Genomic DNA, 23,166 nt, shown 5'->3' with positions numbered 1-23,166 from the left:
CAATATATAAGAAACATTTACTCAGTCAGGTTCCTCCTTCAGTCAAGGTCTGTGTGGCCAGAGTTTACTGTACAGGCAAGTTATCCCTCCTGTTCTTAATGAGTCCCCTCAGTGAAATTTAACCTGCATTTTGTGTTCTAAGATACATTTAAAGTCCTTGGTGAAGGTATTTGTTTGGTTGTAAGTTTCTTCTTGCTTATCAAAATAAATTGCATTACCTTAATCCCTACAAATCAAACTGTAGAAACTGCCAGCTTGCATTTCACCCCTTCCTTGTGGCTGAAGATCAAATATGTTGCATTTCCATACTGTGTAACGGATGGCAGGGTTTCATCTCATTGTTCACATCCCAAACATACAAGCTATTTAGAAAATACTGGTTTTCTTACATGTAAGTTTAATAAAGTTTTATAATACCAAAGACTGCTGTTTAGGAAAGTTCTTTATTTCACAGAATTTCATTCTTTATTCAAGGGGAAATCTATCCACTGGTGCCAAAAATTATCTTAACAACTTCAGGACAGGAGGGCACTTTTCAGGCTCTATCTTGTTAGCTCTGCCTTGTAATAACTTAATATCAGGATTTGCTATGAGTAAATAAAACTTTAAACCAGGCTTCTGTCATAAAATAATATGGTAAACTACAAGTGTCAGTGCTGCAAATGGGAGTAAAAGAAAACAGAAAGAGAAACCTACAAAAGGAACAAGAAAAATATTAAAGTCAAAGTACATCCCAGAGGAGTATCCAGAGCCATCCATGATAAAACAGTGTATTTGCAGAGAGAACCCTGAAACTGGGCCTGCATTCTGCAAGCAGTCCAGGGCACTTCATCAAATACATGTATTTAAAGACTCAGAGAAAAACAGGATAACAACCAGTTACAGAACAGGTTTAAACACTCAGATTTCACTTAATACACCACGAGTTGCAAAATGGATACAATTATCTAAGTAACTAAGCAAACTGCATTCTACAAAGAGAAATACAGTGTAGCTTAGAATCATCTGGAGAAAGACAATCAGTACCTACAAAACACAGACAAAACCCCACACACAAATCACAAAGGCTAAGAGAAAAAACAAAGACTCTAGAAGAAAACAAAAATTGGCTTTAAATGGTTAAAACATTTTTGGTCCTGTTTCTTGAAAGAAATAATTCTAAACTAAGATCTGAAGTAGAAGGAATACCACATTTATACACATCACACTGTAAACTGAAAGAAAACTGCAAGATATTGAAAAATACTTTAAAATCAGTGAACTATTTTAATTAACAGGAAGTACAAAGACTTGTTTTGGCACTGCACTTGAAGGACAGCTTCAATAAAAACATTTCATTACCATGCTGATACCATACGTGACATCCCAGATGAGCTATCAAAACATGAATTTTGCAATCCTAAGTAGAAGTGCAACAGGAGAGAGACTCAAGTGGGAAGCCCCCTCTAGCCTTCCACCATTCTTTTAAGGATGGCTCCCAGGCCACCCTTTGCCACTTTCAGAGGGGTCAGCTCTTCTTTATTCTCAATGTGAATACTTGCACCATGAGACACCAGCAGCTTTGCCTCCTCCACTCTCTCTTCGTCGCAGGCTAAATGACTGCAGTGAGAACAAGAAACCCACAGCCACTGTTAAACTGTCCAAGCTTTTAAAGAGCAGTAATTACACCATGTCAAAATGACAGTGTGAATGTTGGGGGGAGATACATCTGAGAACAACAAATCCACAAGCAGCCAACTACCTAGACAGATTCCAAAGCTTGCTGTCCAGTCCCTCTGTCATCATTAAGCAACTCAAGAACATTCCTCCTGCTGCTCTCCTTGCAATGTTAAGACAGTTCTTTGGGTTAGGATTTGGCTCTGCAGTCAGCAAAGCTAAAGAGAACCTAATCCATGGTGAGAATGGAAAATGGCAATCTCTGTTAAATTGAAGGTGAGAAACAAATTGTCTGATGCTAAAAAATAATGAGTTACTGCAAATGCAACAAATGCCTTTTTCCATTTAGCACAGTGTCCTAGGAAGAACTGTGTGCATTCCAGGGCCATACTGGAGTTTATGTACAGCTAAATCTTACTGCTTGATCTTATTCATGCAAAATCTGGATTCCACTGTGGTTTTGACACCAACTTCAAAGTATCTGTAACCCTTACAGATTCAACCTAAGGTAACAATAAACACGGGGCTGATTGTACTTCAATTGCAACTTATTTTCTTTAGAGAGGTGAAGAAAAGTTTCTGAAATGAGTTCTTGCTTGGCAGGACAGAGTAGACCAGCCTGCAAGACCAGTTTCCTCTGACTCTGATGTCATTGGCTCTCTTTCTACCCTGTAGCAGCAACCAATGTATTCCAGATTAATACAAAATGTGTTCTATACTCTTTAAGTGGATGCAGTAACACAAGTTAAAGTATGCATGTACAGACCACTATGGCAAAATACTAAGTATGACTTTCTCAAATACTCTTTAATTGCATAGGGATGGAGAGCAAGAGTGTATTTTGCAGCAACAAAAAATTAAAAAAAGAAAAAGACACTGAAGTAATGGAGGTGCATTTCACAGAGATTATGCTATATTAAGCAAAATAAAAATAAAAAATTACTTACAGAGGAGTATTCCCTTCAGAGTCCCGTATATCCAAAGTGGCATTGTGCTGCACAAGGATCTGGACCATTTTTAGGTTTCCTTTGGCTGCCGCTCTGTGTAACGGGGTGGATTCAAAATGATCTGTTGCATCCGGATCTGCTCCGTTCTCCAAAAGCATGATTGCAATCTGAGTATGTTGAAAGAGAAAGGAGCAGGGGAGGAGGATGTGGGCTTAATAGACCTAAATCCTTCTTCCAAGAACACCACCAGCTCCAGTAGCTTAGGTAAACATACCTCCTGCTTATTTTTGGAGGCTGCATAATGCAGGGGGGTGCAGCCATTCTGATTCACAGCATTTACATGAGCACCCTTAGCAATGAGGGCTTTCACAATTTCATCACGGCCTGCTGAAGCAGCAATGTGCAGGGGAGTCCAACCAGCCTACAGAGGCAAGAAGAAATCCACATTATTCAAACCATGAGTTTCAGGCAGAAAAACATGATAATGCATAACCCAGACAAACCTGAACTACTCACACTGTTCATATGCTTACCAGCGTAAAGCTAAAATATGACTGATTTTCACTAGACATAAGGCTCATGTCTTTGGAAAAAGCTGCCAGTTAAATGACAGAAATCACTTCTGCCATGCAGTTATGCATGGTATCTTGCAGAACTTTGTCTCTGCAGAATTTACACCAGTGCCTTTTTAAGAACAAACACTAGTTGTAGAAAAGGGCATTAAAAAGTTTCTGCAATTTTTTCTATATCCTACTCTCTAAACTGATGAGACATTTCCTTCTTTATGGATGACATTTAGGATGCTTTGTAATGGATACAAATATTTCAGCTCTTCCTCTAGAACAGGAGCAGGCCATCTCCTTTCCAACTGTGAAATCACTGAACCTGCACCTGTTTTATTAACACCTTCCCCAATGTGAGAAATCTTCAGGGTGCCTCATGATTTAGCAAAACATACTTGAGAGATCACACGGAGAAAAAGGTAATGTGAAAACCCCAAGAACTACTCAAACACCCCCGGTTTTGCAACTTCCTTCATAAGCACAGCTCTCCTAAAATTGCGGGACAGCTCTCTAATCTCCTCCTCACGCCTTTTTCCAAATGCGGAATATTTCACCCTGCCTTCCCAGCGCACACAGAGCAGCCTGGAGCCAAGCGCCAGATGCCGCGCTGGGCGCACCCGCCGACGGGAGCAGGGGCAGGAGGGCGAGCAGGGAGCGGCGCAAGCGGCTCCGGGAGCTGCCCCCGGCCGCTGTCAGAGCCCCTCTGCGGCTCAAACCATGACAGCAACGGGCCCCGGCAGCGCTGCGCACCCGGACCGCCCCGCACAGCGGCACTCACATCGTCCTTATCGTTCACAGGCACGCCGAGCCCGAGGAGCAGGTCTGCGACGTCCGTGTGTCCCGCCGAGCAGGCCCAGTGCAGCGCGGTGCGGTGATCCTGCGGGAAGGAAGCGGTGAGCGGGGCACGGGCGGGCGGCGGCTGGCAGGAGCCGCCCCCAGGCCGCCCGGGGCCGCAGCCGGCTGACCTGGTCGGCCCGCGTGGCCTGGGCCCTGTCGCGGAGCAGCAGCGCCCGCAGCTCCTCGAGGCGCCCCGCGAACGCCAGGTTACACACGGCCACGTCCGACACCGCGCCCTCCATGCTGCCCCCGCGCCACCCCGCCCGCGGGGCGGGTCCAAGCCCGCGAGCCGCCAATCAGGAGGGCGCCGGCGCCCAGTCCAACCAATCGCCTCTGCCCTCCTGCTCCGCTCGCCGCTCGGGCCGCGGGCGCTGTTGGGGTTTGTAGTCCCGCGGGCGCGGGGGCGGCGCGCTCCCGGCCGGCGGTGGGACTGCAGCTCCCAGGGCGCCCCGCGGCGCGGCCGTGTTGTGCCTCCGTGTCGGGGCGAAGGGGAGGAGGATGGTGACAGCGGGAGGATGGAGGCCGGTGAGGGGCGCGGGGCGCGGGCACGGCTGGCGGGGCGGCGCTGAGGGGCCAGGCCGGGGTTCCGGGCATGCGGTGGGGCTGCCGGCGGCGGGAGACGCCCGCGGGCTGAGGGGCGGGGGGCTGGCGCGGGCGGCGCGGTGCGATCCGCCCTGAGGGGTCGCCTGGCGCTTGGGGTTCCGCGGCCTCTCCCGGGGCCGGGGCTGGGGGGCTCGGGGGGGGGGCCCGGGCGTGAGGGGGCACTCGGCCGGGGCGCGGGGCGGCCTGAGCCGGGGGCCCGGAGCGGGGTCTGCCTGCCCCGCGCCGGGAGGCGCCGCAGCTCGGCGGGGAGCGCTGTGGGGGAGCGCCGGGAAGGGAAGGAGACCCCGGCAAGGGAAAAGAACCCCTGGCGGTACCTTCTCAAGTGGTCCGAGGTGTCGTACGGCAGCGGGGGCGACAGAGGTGGCCGCGAAGGGGCTGCAGGTGCCTCCGGTTGGATTTCGGGGATCGAGAGTGTCTTGAGTCTTTGGAGTAAAAACCAGATCATTTGCTCTCGAAGTGCAGTGAGCGACGGCTTTTCTGACGGAGAATGCAGAGCACGGTGCGAGGAGTTGTTGTGCCGAGCTGACAGCCCTAGAGGAGCCTGTCGTGGTGTTTAAGCGCTGCCTGCGGGGACGCTGAATGCCGGGGCTCGGCGGTGGCCTCGGTGCTCCAGCCAGAGGGTGGTGCAGCTCCCTTTTGATTGCTGGAATGTATATTTTTTAAAATGGAATATTACTTTATATATATGATTTTACATTAATTTTTTTACACTTGAAGGGTTGTTGCACTCTTCCAAAAAGCACCGTTTTAATGATCTAGAAAATGGTTGGACTGTCTTCTTTTGGTAGTATTAATTATCATTTGTTATTTTTCACTAAACAGATGTTTAATAATGTGTTGAATAATAACATTAATACATCTGGGTTGTTTTTTTTTTTTTTCTGAAGTGTTTCAAATCTCCAGTTGGGAAAGTAAAGCTCAGTCTTGCTAACACTTTTCACATGCTTTCCATTAAGCATGAGGCCATAATCACTTTGATTTGTATTTTTTCTACATTTCAGATCAAGCTGTGGTGCCTAATTTTTTGTTTTCCTTTCCTCATTATCTTGAATCAAATCTCATCCTCCCTGCAGTGATCCTGAACTTCTGTCACTGGCTTCAGTGAGACTGCTTATAAAGGTGTTATTCCTGGTGTTCTCTCAGCACTCACTGAGGATCTAAATAAAAACCAAGGCATTGGCTATTTCATTGTCAGAACAGCTTTTAAGGGAGAAAATTAAAAGCAGCTGGCAGCATTGCTCAGAAGCCCCAAAGGCTGCAAAGACTTACTACAAACTAGTTCAGTTTGAGAGCTCCAAGTTGTGCATAAAAGAACAAGGGGATAAAATGGAGTTTGAATTTTGTGTATTCCTGTTCAGTTTTATCTAGGTATGAAAACCAGATCACTATTTTGTCAGACTACTTAGAAGAATTTCCAGAAACTGATGAGCCGGTGTGGATTTTAGGAAGGCAACATCACCTAAACACAGGTATCTTTAGAATTAAATTATCTGTAACATCTGCAGAGTAGTCATAGATTCACATGCAGCAGCAGCTCCTTGATTTCCTTATGTTCCCTAAATGTCTCATGGGGGAAGTTTGTTCTTCATCAGTGAGACACCAGGTGTAAGCAGGGGAATTCCTCCTGTACAGAAACCAGAGCCAAGGCCAATGTGCTTCCACTGTAATTCATGCACTATGATCACATTCATAGCAGAGGCTGTCAGACATGAGCCTCATCACTTCACAACATCAGGGCCTCAGAAATAAATATATAAATAACTTTTGGGAAATGTTCAGCATTACTGATGTCATTTTCCTACGAGGGATGCTGTCCACAGCCTGTTACTTGCAACTAAAATGATATTTCAAATAACAGTAATAAGTTAGTCTATGGCACATACTGCATTTTAGCAAAAATAAATACATGACCTAAAAGTTAGAGCAGAGTAACATGTTTATGTAAAAATAAGACTTCAGAAATGAATTTTGCTCCCTGGGGAGAAGACAGGGCCATCCTCCTGTGTTACATGTCAAAGGCCACCAGTGCAGGCACGGTGTTCAGGACAGCCGGGGGTGCTGCATGCAGCCTTGATCAGCTGGAGAATCCTTTGGAAAAGCCAGCCAGTCTGAGCCACAGCTAAGGGGAAATGCAGCAAACAGGATTCTTAAGCATTCTTCAGAGCCTTTGGAGAACTCTGTAAGTGCATGTGTTTAAACAAACAAGAAAAACAAGAGGTTTAATTAAATTTAACATTATTAACATTTTCTTAAAATTACTTTCTGTTGGGTTTGAAGGTAATGTATAATTCCGTGTTGATTTGCACATAGAACTTCTTAACCTGCTTTACCAGTTCTTTCCTGAGGACATAGTTCTCCAGAGTTGCTTTTTTTCAGGCTGGGCATAGTCATTCCAAACACCTTGTAAAATTTCATTGGCTAATAATTATTTCATCTGTAATAAGTTAAGTTTAATTAGCAGTCTGTAAAAGCTCTCTGTGTTTAAACTGCTGAAAAATGTTTTAAGTATTAAGGGTCTTTTATGTAAAAGCTATAGGAGCCTTCCTTGTACTCTATGTATTGACTGTACAGGGATAATTTGAATTTTTCAGTTTTAAGTCTGTTTTAATAATTTATTTCCTCTTAAAATTATTCCAGACAAATCTAAGTTATTGTTGGATATAAGTGCTCGCCTCTGGTTTACGTATAGAAGAAAGTTTTCACCTATTGGTGAGTATGCAGCATTCCAGCTGCCTGGTTATGGATTAGCAGGATTAGTGATGATGTTGGGTCTGAAAAGTTATTTTTACAGTACTAGAACATTTTGATCATAATTTAACTGTGTATGCAAACAAAAGATTAAAGCTGTTAAAAGCAGTGTTTGCTTGTACCTGTATATAATCAGGTCTTCATGTTTGTGGGGCAAGCAGTGAAGTGACAGTAGCACTGTGGGGAGAAAGGAGCTGGCTCAGTGCCTTTAAGCAGTGGGGCAGCTGTTAGAGGTTTGGCTGTGAGCTCTCTCAGAAGCTGGGCTCCGTGTAGAGCCCGTGCTGATGGGAGCACCTCTGTTGCCAGGAGGCACCGGTCCCTCGTCTGACACGGGCTGGGGATGCATGCTGAGGTGTGGGCAGATGATGCTGGCCCAGGCGCTGATCTGCAGACATTTAGGAAGAGGTGAGTACTGTTGCTGAGGCAACTTCTGTGTTATTTGGAGGCTGTTTCATTTTTGTTGTCGTTTTCCATAAAAGCATAAAACCTAAATTTATTAATGAAACTCTCTGTGATGCCCTGATAAAGGTTTTAGTGAACTCTTCTTGTCTGATGGGGCAAAATCATGTCAGCCTTAAGCAGAGAAAAAAAGAGGAAGGACAAATAGGGAATCCCACTGTTGTTATTTTATAAATCTTTTTGAGGAATACCCAAGTTGAAGCCAAGAGAAAACTTGCTACCATGGGTCTGAGTTCTTCCCCTCTTTACATTACATAGCCGCCAAAATGCTAGCCCAGGGTGACAGTGTCAGTATTGACAAGTGATAGACACCACACAAAATACTTCACAAACCACTCGCCCATCATTAGCCTGAGTCCAAACCCCACAGCACACCCCACTAGTGCCTGCTTAATCCTGTACTAACACCCCATATCCCAGCCTGCTTAATCCTGTACTAACACCCCATATCCCAGCCTGCTTAATCCTGTACTAACACCCCATATCCCAGCCTGCTTAATCCTGTACTAACACCCCATATCCCAGGGTCACGGGTGACACTTTTCTGTCAATTACCTTGCTGTGGCTGGGTCTGTGATCCTTACGCTCTTTTGTCACGGTTTCTATGGCAGCATGATGTGTGGATTGCCACTTTAATAACTGAATAAACAGAACAGTAGTGCAAAGATTTACTGAAAGAGTAGGCAAACAAACATATTTCCTGAGAAAAACTGGACCTTGAACTTTCAGTATGGATCTAAATAGCATCAGCCCTATGTATATGTTTCTCTGTTGGTAAATGTGAGGTTACCTTATGTTAGAAGCAGAAGCTCACGTGGCAAAGCTATGGTTTGGATTTTGCTTTGGGAGAGGGCCAGCATTGTGTTTGGATTTTGCTTTATGAGTCTTATTATCCTACAAATGCTTGCAAATCTAATAAAGAACAGATAGTTTTAAATAGTCTTGGAAGCTATGTATAAATAGCTATAAATACATAGAGCAATAGCTATCAATTCTCAGCTGTGATCACTTGGGATATACTTGCAGTTGGCATTGTTATTTTAGTTTCCCAATTTTCACACAATAGCATGTGATGATAAAGGACAGCCTGATAATAAATTACAAAGTGTGACTTCTAGGATCTCCAAATAAAATGTAAATATTGGAGATGGATTGTCTCTTAAGATCTTGTATGGCTTTCTGCCATCTAGAAATCTGATCAGTACAATGAAAACATTATTCTTTAATCTGTATAACTTTTTTCCTGAAAGATTGGCAATGGGAAAAACACAAAAAACAACCAGAAGAATATCACAGAATCTTACGGTGCTTTCTGGATAGAAAAGATTGCTGTTATTCCATCCACCAAATGGGTAAGAATACACATCAACTTCCTTTTGTCTACTGAAATTCCTACGGTGTTGAAACTTTCTCATTTGAAGTAAGTTAATGAAACATTTTTAAAAGGTGATTATGAATGTATATTGTATATAAACTAAAATGTATGCAGGTGGGTATGAAGTATAATAATTCAGAAATATTATTCACTAAGACCTAAATAAATCTGTATTCTAGAATCTAGCTCTTGATAAAGTGTGCAGGTTTTGGGTGGCAGAGTTGATAGTGTTAAAATAGAAAGTCATAAAACTTACTGCTGTAATTTTTAAGTAAGGACGTATTTGTAGTTGTCATTACAGCTAAGGAACTTCTTCTAAGGGAATTAGCAGTCATTAAGTTTTGAAAAGAGTATAGATTGAGAAAATAATTGTTGTTGCTAAATACAGCTTGCACTTGCTCTAGAGTGTTTGTCAAGATATTAGTAGGCCATGCTATGTGACACAGACTGTGACCAGCCTCTCTGTGGTCTTTTCCTGTGTGTGTTTTCCCTTTCAAAAACAGCTCAGATGGGTGTTGGAGAGGGGAAGTCCATTGGAGAGTGGTTTGGACCAAACACAGTTGCTCAAGTACTGAAGTAAGTCATGGCAGGGGCTCCCGGGACTGCTGAGCTCGGAGACCGCGCAGTGCTGCCCAAGGCTGCTGAGAAAACGTGGAAGCTCCTCCTAGTCTGGAAGCCTCACTAGAGCCGACTTTGCTGAGGGATAGGGGAGCGTCCCAGATTTCAGGTGGAGGCTGGACTGCAGGTTCTGGGTGCCATTTGCTGCAGCCCTGGGACAGACACGTTCTGGAGAGAAAAAGGAGCTAAAGGATGTCCTGGCCTCCAGCTCCTTTCCCTTACAAATTCTTCATGACACATCAGTTTTTCAGGTTTATTTTAGACAACCAACACTGCCTGTGCAGCCTAAAAGATCCATTTCCCAGAGTTCTGGATGTCACACAAAGTGGACAGAAAAGTGTGTGCTATTATGCCACCCTCCTAACTTTTGGGTGCCAAAATATTGAGCTGTTCTGGCTTTCAACAACCCGAAATAGTTCTACTGAGTTTAGTGGAACTTCTTAAGCACAGAGTAATGTGGAAAAACTGGCATAGGAATTTTTTTCTTCTCTGCATGATGCTAGGCATCATGGGCAGAATCCCACAGCGGAATCTGTTAATTGCAATAAAAAATAATAAACCTAATTATGTGGTTGAGCTGTTACTAACCCTGCATTTGGCAAAAGGACAAAACAGTTTCACATTGTATAATGTGTGTGCTTTTCCTGGAACAACTCATTATTATTTTTTTCTAAATATGTTAAACACTAAAACTATCTTTTTACTACATGGAGACTTAAAAAAAAAAGTATTTTTTTCCAAATAAATGACTTTTTTATTCAAGAACCATTTAACTGTTCTGAGTTAAAAGCTACTCTCATGGTCCTAGAAAGGTTTTATTAATTATTGCCTCTGTGTTTTCTAGGAAGCTTGCTTTATTTGATGAATGGAATTCGTTAGCAGTTTATGTATCTATGGACAATACAGTGGTCATTGAAGACATCAGTAAGTGAAACAGGAGTTTTTGCAGGACTGCTTTAGTGTCTCAGCAGATATTAAAGAGTAACTCAAGCTCATGGCAAATTTAATTGTTTGGACAAACTGCTTCTGGGAGCATTAGGATAGTGGCTGGATTTGATGATGTTAAAGGTCTTTTCTGGCCTAAGTGATTTGATGATTCTGTGATTATCTCCTTGGTGACAATTTTTGATTTGAATTCACTCTCATGAACGTATGTAAGTATGAGCAAAATCTTGGCACCATCCCTATTTCTTGCCAGGGTAAGAAAAGGAGTAAAGGAAATGGATACTCAGGTTTGGGATTTCCCAAAGTAAAGTTAGCACAGAACAGTGAGGCGTTTTTGGTGACCAACTCATATACCATGTGGATGAGAAGGTGGAGTTTGGTCTGTGCTACCTGAAGTCCTACTCCAGCAATGGAATGAAGTTGCAGTATGCAAAAATACAGATAATTGCTTGTAATATAGAGTTTGCCAGAAATTTGCTTTTGTCAGGCAAAAGGGAAATGAGGGGCAGATCCTCCAGAAACATGTGGCCCATTTTCAGCTTACAGCTGTAAGAAGCATGGGTTTACAAGTGGTATTTAGCCACAGCCTGGTTCTGTTTCAGTCCCTACTTCTGCTTATTTTATGTCTACATCACTGGAAGTGAAGAGCTCCCTGAAGAATTCCTAATCCTTCCGCTCTGCTATATCATCTCCCAGGCAAAGCTTGACAGCATTAATACTGCGAGTAGTAAATGTAACTTCAGTCTTAAACATTCATCCCCTCGTTTTTCCCATGTCTCACTAACGTGCCAGCACATACTCTGACTGCCAGAATTACTTCTACTAAGTAGTCAGGATTTCCATGCCCTGCTCCTTTTGTCTTAAAACAGGAGCTCTATAAAGCTGTCTGGAAAAGTAATTTAATTCATGATTGAAAGATCTGCTCCGTGTTTCTCTGTGCATTCACTGATGTCTCTTTTCATTCCCCCAGAGAAGATGTGCTGGTCCCCTGCCCAGAGCAGCAGCATTGCCCACAGCAGTGCACATTTGCACAGAAGTGCTCTTGGCCAAAACAAGAACACAGCAGGATTGTGCCCAGGCTGGAAACCCCTCTTGCTCATTATCCCTCTCCGGCTAGGGATTAATCACATCAATCCAGTGTATATTGATGCATTTAAAGTAAGAGATTCTTCAGTGACTTGTGTATGTGAAAAAGTTCAGGTATCTGGTATATCAATAAACAAATCAATTTAATTTTTCTCTCTTTGGACTCCTAGGAATGCTTTAAGATGCCACAGTCTTTGGGAGCATTAGGAGGGAAACCCAATAATGCCTATTATTTTATAGGATTTTTAGGTAAGGAAGAAAGAAACTTACTCCAAATATCCATATGACTGAAAGAGAAAGGATTTTCTTTGGGAAGGGACAGTAGTAAGCATTTTAAGCATGAGAATGGAGAAGAAGAAACATACCTCAGACACTTCAGGAACAGTATGAGACCATCCTTATAGGAACAGAAAAGAAACAGCAAAGCTTAATATAAAAATACAGAATGATATAAGCAAGAACAAGACACTAAGAAGAGTTGATAGCAGTCAACAAATGTCAGATGTCACTGCTGCTTAAATACTGTATTTTTTCTAATCATTAATACTTTCTAGTGAAGAGTGTCTTGTTATATTCTTTTGCTTCCTGGCTTTCCTAAATTATTGTCTCATATTTTTCAATTTTTTTCTCAAAGTAGGATGTCTTTAACGTTCTTCCATGTCTTTTCTAATTAATGCAATAGTTGATCCTAAATTCAGTCTTTCATATTTTACCCTGGTTTGGTCTGTAACTTCTTGGATATTTTGTTCTTTCTTTTGTAAAATCTGAGCTGTTTTAGTCAGACTTATTTGTTCAATTTCTGGGTGAATGCCTGATGGGATTACAGATTGGATTTGTGGTCATCCTGTATCTTTGATCTGAGGAATGTTAAGGATTACTGCATGCTGTATTTGCAGTTGAGATTTTTAAAAAATGTACTGGACTTCATGTAGATAAAGGAAAGTATGTGACAAAGGTAGAAAAAAAAAAATTAAAAATCTACCCTAAAGGTAACAGTGAAAAATTACACTAAATTCCCTGTGGGATACTGTTGTGCCTGGCTTTCCAGTTCTTTTAAAGACTCCCTAGCTAGAGAGTTGAGATACAGACTGTGCTGATCCAATTTATGTTTTACAAGTCTGGATGGGATAAGTGTTTATTACTGTTTCTTGCTTGTTATCACCATATGGACTTTACCCCTCCAGGCAATGAGCTGATCTACTTGGACCCTCACACCACTCAGAGTTTTGTAGATTCAGAAGAAAATGGCACAGTTGATGACAAGAGCTTCCACTGCCAGCAAGCTCCACACAGAATGAAGATCATGAATTTGGACCCTTCAGTAGCTTTAGTAGGTGTTAAAAAATAATAAATGTGTGTACTTTGTTCAAAGCAATACCCCTCTGTATTGGTAAGGGCAGCAACATGTTTCCTTGATCAGAGTCAAATTCACAGGGCACTCTTCTGCAATCTAACATGCAACACATAGTAGTTGAACTGCATAGGATACATTAATTTGAGCTCAAGCAGGGGAGCACCTGTTTGTATCCTGAGGAGCCAATTAAGTTTCTTTCCTGAGCAACATAGACCTTTTCCAAGAAGTAGTTTGAAAGTCAAAGCAAGGAACTGAATCAAGTTTCCTTATTTTATTCCATCACTATCATCTGTGCATTGGCTGTTCTCGAGAACATACTTACCTGAGCTTATTTAATCAACAAATGTTCAAGTGAAAATACTTGTAGAAGTCATCCAGTATAGGTCACAAGAATACTGTGGTAGTTGAAGAAATTCAATCTGATCCTCGTGCCTTCGGTTGGGTTATGTATGGGTGATTGTCACTTGAGATATAACCCATACATAGATAGCACAGCATCTTTGCTCATTGACATATTCTATTTAATATGACTATGTGTATTCTTTCCTTAGGGCTTCTTTTGCAAAGAAGAATGTGATTTTGATAACTGGTGTAGTCTTGTACAAAAGGTAATACTACTGTATTTTTTTGCTCTGTATGAAATCAGGGATACTGTTCTTTTTTTGGTTAATGGAAATTCCTGGCCTGCAAATCAAATGATTGAAGGAGGCACTAATGATCAGAGAGAGCTGACACTGCTGATGGAGCTTGTTCAGCATTTTGCAGCCCTGAGCCCTGGCACTGGGAGAACAAGTGCATACACCCCCTTCCTGAGTTTGTCTTGTGTTAGCAGTACTGCATTAGTGGCTCATACCTAAGTCATTTACTGAGAAACACAGCAAGCAGTTGGAATATTAAGCAATAGGAATGTGAATGTAAAGTACCACCAACCAAAAGCATTTATTTTATAAAAGGCTACAGAAAGCAGTTTGCAAATAACTGAAGTAGAAGATATGATGGAGCTCACCTGATAGCAGTGAAATTTTGCTTCAATAATAACTTGTTTCTCCTGATCAAAACCTATCTTCCAAAATCTGTTGGATTTTTTTCAGTAAATAGATCTGTCTTTTGTTCCCATTGATCAACAGAAAACTTGAACACAGAGAGTTCCAAGCAAGTAATTTACTTTTAAAAGGCAGAAGTATGTTCTTGGTATTTGTTTGCTCCATGTAAACAAAATTACAGATATGTGGATATAAAAGCTCATTATAATGCACTGATAACTTGTAGAAGTTTAAGAGATCCATCTTCCAGGTGTGTTTTCAAGTAGGACAACACTGGAGATGTGTGAAGCAGTGATTCATGATGGCAGGTACCTGACCTAACAGGAATTTACAGCCTTTGTTCTTTGATAGATATACAGTATTAAAAATGTTTTTAATTAAGCAGGCAGTTTTTTTGTCTGTATTCTGTCCTCAGGAGATTCTAAAGCAACAGAGCCTGCGGATGTTTGAGCTGGTCCAGAAGCACCCACCCCACTGGCCTCCTTTCATACCTCCAACCAAGCCAGAAGTGACAACCACAGGAGCAGGTGTGGTACCACTGAATGTGCTGCTGGGCAGCGGAGTGGGGCTCCTCAGCCAACAGGAGATCCACCACAGCTGGAATAACTGGGCTTTCCTGAGGATCCAGCAATCACTGCATGATTAAATGCTTTACTCTGTAAGAGTATCAGTTATCCAAACAGGCCATGTCCAATTTACAAGTATTAGTACAATACAATTTTAAATATTTGAAAATATTTCAAAGGCAGCATGTCGGAAGGATTGGGGGAGGGGGGTTTGAGGGTTTGAGGTTTTTTTTAGTAAACAAAATCAGGCATGTCTTTACATTCTAAATAGTTTAATTTATTTTTCAGAACTCATTGAATCTACTGACAAGCTATTTGAATTGGAAGAAGAATTTGAAATCCTGAGTGTATGAAGGAAACTGTGGTGACCCTTCTGAGTATTGAACATATTGCTAATATTATTGCATTGACATAAATTACACAGCCATGTTAGCCCAGAAGTGCCTGACATCATGGATAACAGAGCACAAATACCTGGTATCATCCAAAACTCCAACAAGGACAGTTTCTTCTGTCAAAGAGCTTCCCCAGATGGAAAGGCACTGAAAGATTTTATCATAAGACCCTGAAAGGGAACCTCTTTTTAATGTGCGTCTTTCTTGAAGACAAATGGACCTCTGAAATTAAGGCAAAAATAAGTCTGTCAGTGGGCTGTATGTTTGGAGAAAGGGATAACAAAATGGGTATTTCTTGCTCTAATATAATGCAATAGTTTAGTTCTTAAAGCAAGAGTCTTCAGTCAAGGAGGATATCTACTTCTGTTCCTTCCTGTGGGCTGCATCATAGAAAAAATGCATTGTCTTGTTTAAAAGATCAACTGGATCAGGAGAAAATTGTTTCCTTGTTAAATATTTTAACATGTATTTGAGCAACCACACTTTATGACAAAAATGTTTCTGTGAAAGGAACTATGTCTAACGTATCCATTTTGCAATAGCCTTCCTGTTTCTGGGAGACCTCAAGAGGAACAGGAGCCTCAAATAGTTGATACAGATCACAACCACTGTTATGATATATTTCACCTTGACCTTAAAGTTCATCATTAAAACTTAGGCTGACTTTTCTTTTGGAGCTAAAGTGAGTCAAAGGTGGTTTAACTGTACCTTATTTATTTTAAAAAAGATTTACACAAGTATCTCTGTTACTGCACTTTATCTGTGCATCTAATAAATTTCTTAAGCTTTTCATAGGTTGTATGCTGCTATATTTTGTTAATCTGTTTGTGTGAACTAAATATAACCCAGGTTATCTTAATATATAGGCATATGCAAATTACTTAATTGTTGGGTTTTGACTTGTTGCCTTCTGAAATCTGTTTTGGTAAAAGTGCCTTAATTCTCCAGTTTTATCAGAAGAGCCAGTGCAGTTTTGTTTCTTTTTGGAAAGAGTATCTCTGTAGCAGCTATAAGAAAACCAGCTCAGAATAAAGGCAAAGATCTTTTAATTCATTCGACAGTTCCTTTTTACTATCACAGTCCCCATTCTGATCACTTTGTCACCATAGTGTAATGGACGTGAATTGCACACTTTCATCTTCAGTAATAAATGACCATGTAGAGAAATCCTGAATGCTGTCTCCTCTCACTTGCACTTCTGAATCAGGGCCAGTGTGATTTCCAAGAAAATAGTCATGATCTGGGCACAGTTCATCTTGTTTGCCTTCAATGTTTATTAGTCATGGTGTGGAAACTAAACACGTAGGAAAAATATTATTTTCTTCCCCTCTCCATGGATTAGCTGCTGAGATTTAGGTTTTATTTTAAACAAAGTATTTCTTCTTCATTAATACATGATGTTACTGTGCTTATGACATCAGTTTCAGCCCTCTTGTCCCCACAGACAAAAAATTAACATGAGCCCTTGCTCTGAAATGCTGAGTCTTGAGCAGTACCTGCTTAAAAAAATAATTAAAAGACCCTCAGTGGAGTACCAGGTGCTTATTCTCCAGGCCACCCATAGCCTCTTCAGAGAGGAGCCTGAGCCTTGCAGAGCTCTTGAAGGATTCTGGGTAGGGGTAAACAGATGGATGGAAATGGGACTGATGGCAGAACAGCTCGTGATTGGAATTCCTGCTCCATGCACCTGACAGGGAGTGGCTGGTGGATCTGGATGGAAGCTTGGACTGGACAGCAGTGGAGCTGGTTACTTCAAGAGAAGCAGCTCTCTAAAGAAAGTGGTGCTTAAAATGCATAAAGCTCTGGTCCTGGGGAATAAATTAATTGTCTTTGCATGTGTCATGTTCAAAATAAAGCTGAGTCCCTGCAGATAAAAGACGTGACCAACCAGACTCTTTGTAGCAGCAGGGGAACCCAGTGGCTGAAAATTTTATTGTACTTAGTTATCTGCATGATTTTTCAGAAGTCTTGAGCTTTGCTCTGAGCACACAAGTGTTTTAAAGTTGCATGTGCATAACCCAGAATGTAAATCCAACATGCTCTGTCTGTGCCAGGACAGCTAGAAACTAGACTGGATATCCTGCAGGAAAGGACTGCTGCTCAGGAGTGTTAAAATGCCTCAAAGATATTTGCAAAATACATCCAAAGCAGTTGCTGATCTTTCACAATTAGGACTAAGTGAGATGAAAGACTACATTGTTCCTCAACTTCCGTGTTCATCTCTGGTGTGGTTTAACTCCAGGACTTGGAGAGCTCTGACCTCCATCTATGAAGATAATAATGTGTTATGCAAGTAATACTTTCATTTTTGCTGATTATCATCTGCTTAGAATAATGTCTCAGTCATGCATTAATAATAATTTTCTGAAAAATTTTATCCTAAAGATTTTTAAGCCAAGGTGACAGTGTATTTGCAAGGCACTCCTTTGAAATGTCCTGGAATGTCAATAAACAAGGATTTCACATGCTTCACTACAGAGAGGTTAATGGTAATAACTGTAGTCCTACTGAATGAATTCATTATAGGTATAACCATACCTTTGTCATGGGTTTCCCCTAAAATATACAAGGAAAATCCAATTAGTGGCACTTCTCTTTAATTATGCCCTGAAGGAAAGTTAACAGTGCATATACTAGAGATACAATTTTTTTTTAAACTTACAGCAATAAAGCCCAGAGGAAGCAGTATACAACACATGGTGACTGCAGGAGTAAAAAATGTACATCCCATAGCTGCTTACTCCTGTATCTGCATAAGCTTGCATGCCATCTAGTAAAGGGTCTACTTTTCAAACACACACAGCTTGAATAATAAGCTTGAAAATAAGTGTGCCAAAGCTGCCTCAGAAAGGAAATTTATGTTCATAGCAATAAAATGTTGACTAATAAAGTATGGCTGCATATCAGTGGCTGCAAGGAGATAAGCACAGACCTTGAAGCCAACAGACCTGGAATATATTTCAATAGAAAGCAATGAAAAATGGTAGAGGTGTTTTGGATTTATCTTCACATGAAAAATTGCATTAAGGTCAGCTGTGGATAGCAGGCTGGATTAGAACTGGTTGCCTGTCACTGGAGGAAAGAATGTTCCATCTGTGTAATAAGCAAAGCAAATCATTCATTTTTCAATTTTTCTAAGAAAATCCATTATCAACCATTAGTGCATAGTGTTTCCAAGTCACCCAGCATATCCTGATAAACTTTAGCTAGTTCTGTGTTTCACAGGAGATTGAGTCTCCACTCCCTTACCCTAGACCAAACACTGTTTGCAAAGACACTAATTAAGCATAGCTTAGGCAAAGTCTCTCTGGGTGACGACTGGATGTGCCTTGGACAGAGGAGTGGTACGAGGTGTCAGCTGCTCTTCAGTCTGAGTAAGGAACTCACTGAGACTTTCTGAGGTAGCCATAAAGGAGGGGAAAAAATCATCGAAGTAAAAACATAGCACCATGTTTCATTTAAAAAATGGCTTCAGAACACTGGTCTTTCCCTCCTCTGCATAAATTCCTGGACTTGAAACTTGATTTTTGTAGAATTCTGGCTGTCTTGATTCACCCATCAAACACACACAAAAGAGGTTTGTGAATTTACCCTTCTCCAGTCAGTGATGTCTAACGTGGGGTAACAGAGACCGTTCCCGTAACTGCATTTCTGTTACTACAAGTTCTTCATGCACACCTGGCAGCGGCTGACGCGAGTCCGAAGCTGCCCCGCTTTCAGAGTCTCCGAGGGAGGAGCACTGACAAACTGCTGCTCCTGCTCCACCGTGGTCAGCCAGAAGCTGTACTTGTTGGCAAAGTAATGGCACGTTCCCCGAGCACCATTGCACTCGATGAATGGAGTAGCTCGGAAATCCTCCAGGCAGGAGCCAGGTGAGACAAGGGACTGGCCTCCACCTTCCGCCCCTGCCGCAGTGTGCTGAAATAAAGAAGGCAAGTTGAGTGAGCTCAAAGGAACAGGAGGAGGTAAACAGGCAACCAAAATTATACCCTGGCTATGTGTATCTGTCTCTTGAGTCAGGGCTAGAAGGCAAAGGAACATACTGAGGCTGAATATGCAGGCCTGGAATAATGGAAAACCAGCTTTTCACTTGAAAGTTGGGAAAGTTTGGAAAGTTTGGAAACAATAATGCTGACATCATGTTTTTCTAATAATCTTACACTAATAAGCTTCTAGGAGAGTGCAATGGAAAACTTTTTCCACTGAGAAAGAGGATTATGTCAATACTGTAGCTGAATTACTGTTTCCACATTTAAATGTTTACAGAACAAACATCCGTGGCAATACAGAACTTAGGCAGCCACCAAAACTGATCAGGGCAGGTGCTAAACAGAGCAAACTCAGAGCTCCAGCAACTCAGCTGATGAAGAAATGCACGGAGGCAAGAAGAGACAGGGTTCCAGGTTCCTGTAAGAAACTCACAGAACACAGTCTCAGTGACCTCATTAGAGAGGAGAGATGGAAATGTTTGAAGCTGCCTTTGCATTAGCAGTAGTGTCCTTACCATAAGGAAGGAGTATCCTATCCACAAGCTGCGCCAGCCCAGGGGACACTGTGGGATGGTGATGTCCTGGCTGTGCACAGCCACGGCCTGGGAAGGTGCTTCACACACAGAGCACCGGCTGATGTACTGCGGGATCTGGACACTGTCCACGGGCATCATGGGGATGGGAGCAGTGGTGGACAGCCAGTAGGACTTGTCATTTCGGCTGGCATAGTAACACACTTCATTGATGTTGCAGTAAATAAAAGGCATGGTGCTGAAGCGAGGCAAACATGAGCCAGCAAAACCTGGAAAAATCGGAGAAGCAGTCATACCAAGCACCTGCCAAACACTCCAAGTCATACACACCAACATTCAGTGGTGAGGATGGCACAAGTGACACCGCTCCCAGTGCGGATCTGGCCAACCCAGCTGCCACCAGCTCCACTACAGCCCTCTGCACTGCCACAGCATGGCTTTTTAAATGTAATTTTGGACTGTGTAGTTCATTCTTGAGAGAATTCTGTCAACTCACCCAGATCCTGGTTGTGTGACTTCTCCTGCCCCTCCACATACAATAAGCTGTAGCCATCCCAGAGCTTATTCATCCCTATGGGACACGGGGGGATCTGGTCTGACTGACTGTGCTTCACCAGAGTGTATCCAACGCCCACGCTCCGGCCGGGCATTCCCGGCAAGCCGAGGGGACCCGGCTTCCCAGCAACACCTAGGAGACAGAGGAACAATCACTCCTGCTAGTGCACAGTGTGGACATCAGCTGGCTCTGTACTCCACTTGGCATTGCTTATGGCAGTCTTGTACAACGAGGAGCCCAAGCTATCTGGTTGTTATATGAATTACTAGACTTAACAGCTCCAAAAGCAGTCATTTCACAGCACCATCCACCCATTCCCTTCCTCTTTTAGTTCTCTTTCTTTGCCCAACAACTCTGATGCCAGTGTTAGGTATATCTCACAGTACAGTAGTTCTGAGGATGTCAAAGCACCAACCAAAACCTAATTAATTCGTTTTTGCTATAGCACTCTTCTTGATGCTATTCCTGTTCTTTCTCACTGTGCCTTTCCTCTCCTGTCCAAGCCTCACAGCTATGGTTACTGTGAATACTTTATCACTCTTCTAGATCTTCAAGATCATTCCCACATCCACAAAACATTAAAACCAAAAGGTGTTTAGAATTGCACCTACAGAAACACCAGCTGTGACATCAACAAGGACATGTGACAGAACTTTCCTCACTGAAGATTAAATTTCCTTCATTACAGATACAAAACACAATACCACAGACATCCCCTGGTTTTCCTAAGGTAATTGGGTGTTGGGAAGGGTCTCTGCAGAAGCTGTAAGCAAACACAATTCTACTGTTTGCTTCTTTTTTATCTGTGCTCCCCAAATCATAAAATTACCTTCAAATCCCTGTGGTCCTGGGGCACCTGAAAGTCCTGGATCTCCAGCTATGCCAGGGGTTCCAGGTAAGCCATCACGTCCTTTCAGACCAGATCTTCCTGGCAAACCTTTTGGGCCTGAAATAAAATACAATTATTAGTATCATTATTTCCTCATACTATTGCCTTGACTCCTGCAATCATATTCCAGAAGGGAAATAAGATGTCAGCAGCCATGCCAAGAGCTCACTCTTCACCAGCTGTGGTTATAAACAGCCACCTCCAAAAGAGACTCCACCTGATCTGTTTGTCTGTAAAAGGATTGAGAGGTGCAGCTGAGTATCACACATGGTTAAAAATGCAGCATTATATTTATATATATTATATTTGTATGCATTTTGATGGAATTATTTCCTTAATTAAAAAACTCTGTAAACATTCCTAATGCATTTGATAAAGTAGTGTTTTTCTTCCAGAAGAACAGGATTTTGGTGATCTGAGTGTACTTTTTACCTGGTTTTCCAGCTGGGCCATGGAATCCAGGATCTCCATCAAAGCCAGGAACACCATCAATTCCTGGCAGACCAGGTAATCCTGCAGGGGCTGTGACTTCTTCTGGCTGCGGGGTTATTCCTGGAGCCCCTGGTCTGCCAGGGGGACCTGCACATGGGGCAAAGGATGTGTAAGTACCCCATAAAAACCATACAGATTTGATGTGAATCCTGACACAAAGGAGAAAAATGTGAAATTAAGACCACCTTTGTACATCAGCACTGAGGATCTTGTAAAAAGTATGTCAAGCTCTAACTTATTTCAGTCTCTAAGAAAATATGTCTCTCAAACAAGCCCATTAAGGGAGCTCTGAAGTCACCCCCAGCCCAAACCAGGTGCAATAAACAACAGCTTTTAAAATCCTCCAGCACTCACCTCGATGGCCCATTTCACCTTTCAGCCCGGCATAACCAGGATCCCCTGGAGGCCCATCTTTTCCTGGCATCCCCATTAGGCCAGGCTCACCTCTTGCACCTGCAAAGACACACAGCTAAGACTGGGCCTAAGCACTAATTCTGACCCACAGCTGTGGCTCTCACTGATGGCAGCAACAGCACTGGGGCTCCGAGATGGAGGGACCACAACCTTCAAGGCAGTCTGTGCCCAATTTCATATCCCCAAGGGCTGCAGAGCCTCAAGACAAGAATTTCCACTGCTACCTAACTGTACTTTATTGAAAGTACTCTTCCCCTTCCTTGGGTAGCCCAGGGACAGGGTTTGGAGAGAACACATCTTTACTCTTTGAAATCCATCTCTAGCACAGCACAGAGGGATGGGATCTGCCAGCCTACAAAGACAGCAGACAGTTCATGTGGCAGTGGTTCTCCATCCTGCCCTGGCTTTGAGCTGTGTAGTGTCTCTCAAACCTTGCTCCTGGAGTCCCTGTGTGCAGCTGCCCTTTGGCCTCCTTTCTAGAGACCAAAGAGAGATCAACATGCTCCCTGCCTCAGCCCAGAACAACATCTCTGAACTCCTACAATCCTCTTAGCCTCTTGTTGAGCCTAAATCCACCACACTAATGCCTCTGAGCATACAGGCCAGGTGGGATGAAACAGCAACTCCAGTTGTTGCCTAGAGAGCACAAGTGAGTCAACAGGCACAGCAACATTGCAGGTGGACACCATCTACTCAGAAAAAAACCAAGAGGAAAAACATAACTAGGGACACATTGAAGAACACCTGGAGCTGGCCCCACTTTGCTGCTTTTGGAGTCAGTAGGTAAAATCTGCAGGAGCCAAAAGGAAAGATTGAGACATCAAATTCAGCTGTTACACATGAACGAGGAGGCCACACTAACCACCCAACAACCATTCCTACTGTCAAGATGACAGCTGCCAAACCACTCCCAGATCCTTTCAAGGCAAGATTACCTTTGAATCCAGATGCTCCAGGGAGCCCAACTGGACCAGTGGGTCCCACGTCACCTTTAATGCCTCTCAAGCCAAGAACACCAGGGAAACCTGGGGTGCCTGTGTCACCTTGGTCAGAAGCTGGGCCAGGGGGCCCTCGTGGTCCTGGAGGACCTGGAAAACC

At 42.8% G+C, this 23,166-nt stretch overlaps 3 protein-coding genes across 6 annotated transcripts in view; 1 reads left to right on the top strand and 2 right to left on the bottom strand.

Annotated features, from left to right (window-relative positions):
• Positions 1–424: 424 nt before the first annotated feature.
• PSMD10 (proteasome 26S subunit, non-ATPase 10) lies at positions 425–4,266 on the bottom strand. The gene is made up of 5 exons (XM_053990595.1): positions 4,132–4,266; positions 3,945–4,043; positions 2,878–3,024; positions 2,604–2,770; positions 425–1,599 (listed from the first exon to the last, which is right to left on the bottom strand). Exons 1-5 carry the CDS (start codon positions 4,243–4,245, stop codon positions 1,446–1,448), a joined length of 681 nt encoding a protein of 226 aa, XP_053846570.1. The 5' UTR covers positions 4,246–4,266; the 3' UTR covers positions 425–1,445.
• Positions 4,267–4,440: 174 nt separating this feature from the next.
• Positions 4,441–15,987, top strand: ATG4A (autophagy related 4A cysteine peptidase). 4 transcript variants are annotated; one of them, XM_053990592.1, is made up of 14 exons: positions 5,040–5,105; positions 5,965–6,075; positions 6,625–6,785; positions 7,244–7,315; positions 7,661–7,759; positions 9,064–9,165; positions 9,692–9,764; positions 10,651–10,730; positions 11,722–11,909; positions 12,008–12,086; positions 13,022–13,167; positions 13,743–13,799; positions 14,650–14,761; positions 15,089–15,987. In XM_053990592.1, exons 5-14 carry the CDS (start codon positions 7,699–7,701, stop codon positions 15,151–15,153), a joined length of 963 nt encoding a protein of 320 aa, XP_053846567.1. In that variant the 5' UTR covers positions 5,040–5,105; positions 5,965–6,075; positions 6,625–6,785; positions 7,244–7,315; positions 7,661–7,698; the 3' UTR covers positions 15,154–15,987. The 4 variants fall into 4 exon arrangements, with proteins under 4 accessions (XP_053846564.1, XP_053846567.1, XP_053846566.1 ...); XM_053990591.1 differs by having other exon boundaries at positions 6,593–6,785; XM_053990589.1 differs by lacking the exons at positions 5,040–5,105; positions 6,625–6,785 and adding an exon at positions 4,441–4,528.
• Positions 15,988–17,775: 1,788 nt separating this feature from the next.
• The window catches only part of COL4A6 (collagen type IV alpha 6 chain), a 112,672-nt gene continuing 107,281 nt past the window's right edge, over positions 17,776–23,166 (bottom strand). The window contains exons 39-45 of the mRNA XM_053990588.1: positions 23,004–23,165; positions 22,009–22,107; positions 21,595–21,741; positions 21,103–21,219; positions 20,214–20,405; positions 19,700–19,986; positions 17,776–19,113 (exon numbers count right to left, since the gene is read on the bottom strand). Of these exons, the coding sequence (XP_053846563.1) occupies positions 18,853–19,113; positions 19,700–19,986; positions 20,214–20,405; positions 21,103–21,219; positions 21,595–21,741; positions 22,009–22,107; positions 23,004–23,165 (1,265 nt within the window). The 3' untranslated portion in view covers positions 17,776–18,852. The remainder of the gene's footprint in view (positions 19,114–19,699; positions 19,987–20,213; positions 20,406–21,102; positions 21,220–21,594; positions 21,742–22,008; positions 22,108–23,003; position 23,166) is intronic.

Source organism: Vidua macroura, chromosome 14, assembly GCF_024509145.1.
Source record: "Vidua macroura isolate BioBank_ID:100142 chromosome 14, ASM2450914v1, whole genome shotgun sequence".
Classification (NCBI taxonomy): domain Eukaryota; kingdom Metazoa; phylum Chordata; class Aves; order Passeriformes; family Viduidae; genus Vidua; species Vidua macroura.
Note: the sequence above shows the minus strand (reverse complement) of the source record. Positions and strands in the feature narration are given on the sequence as shown.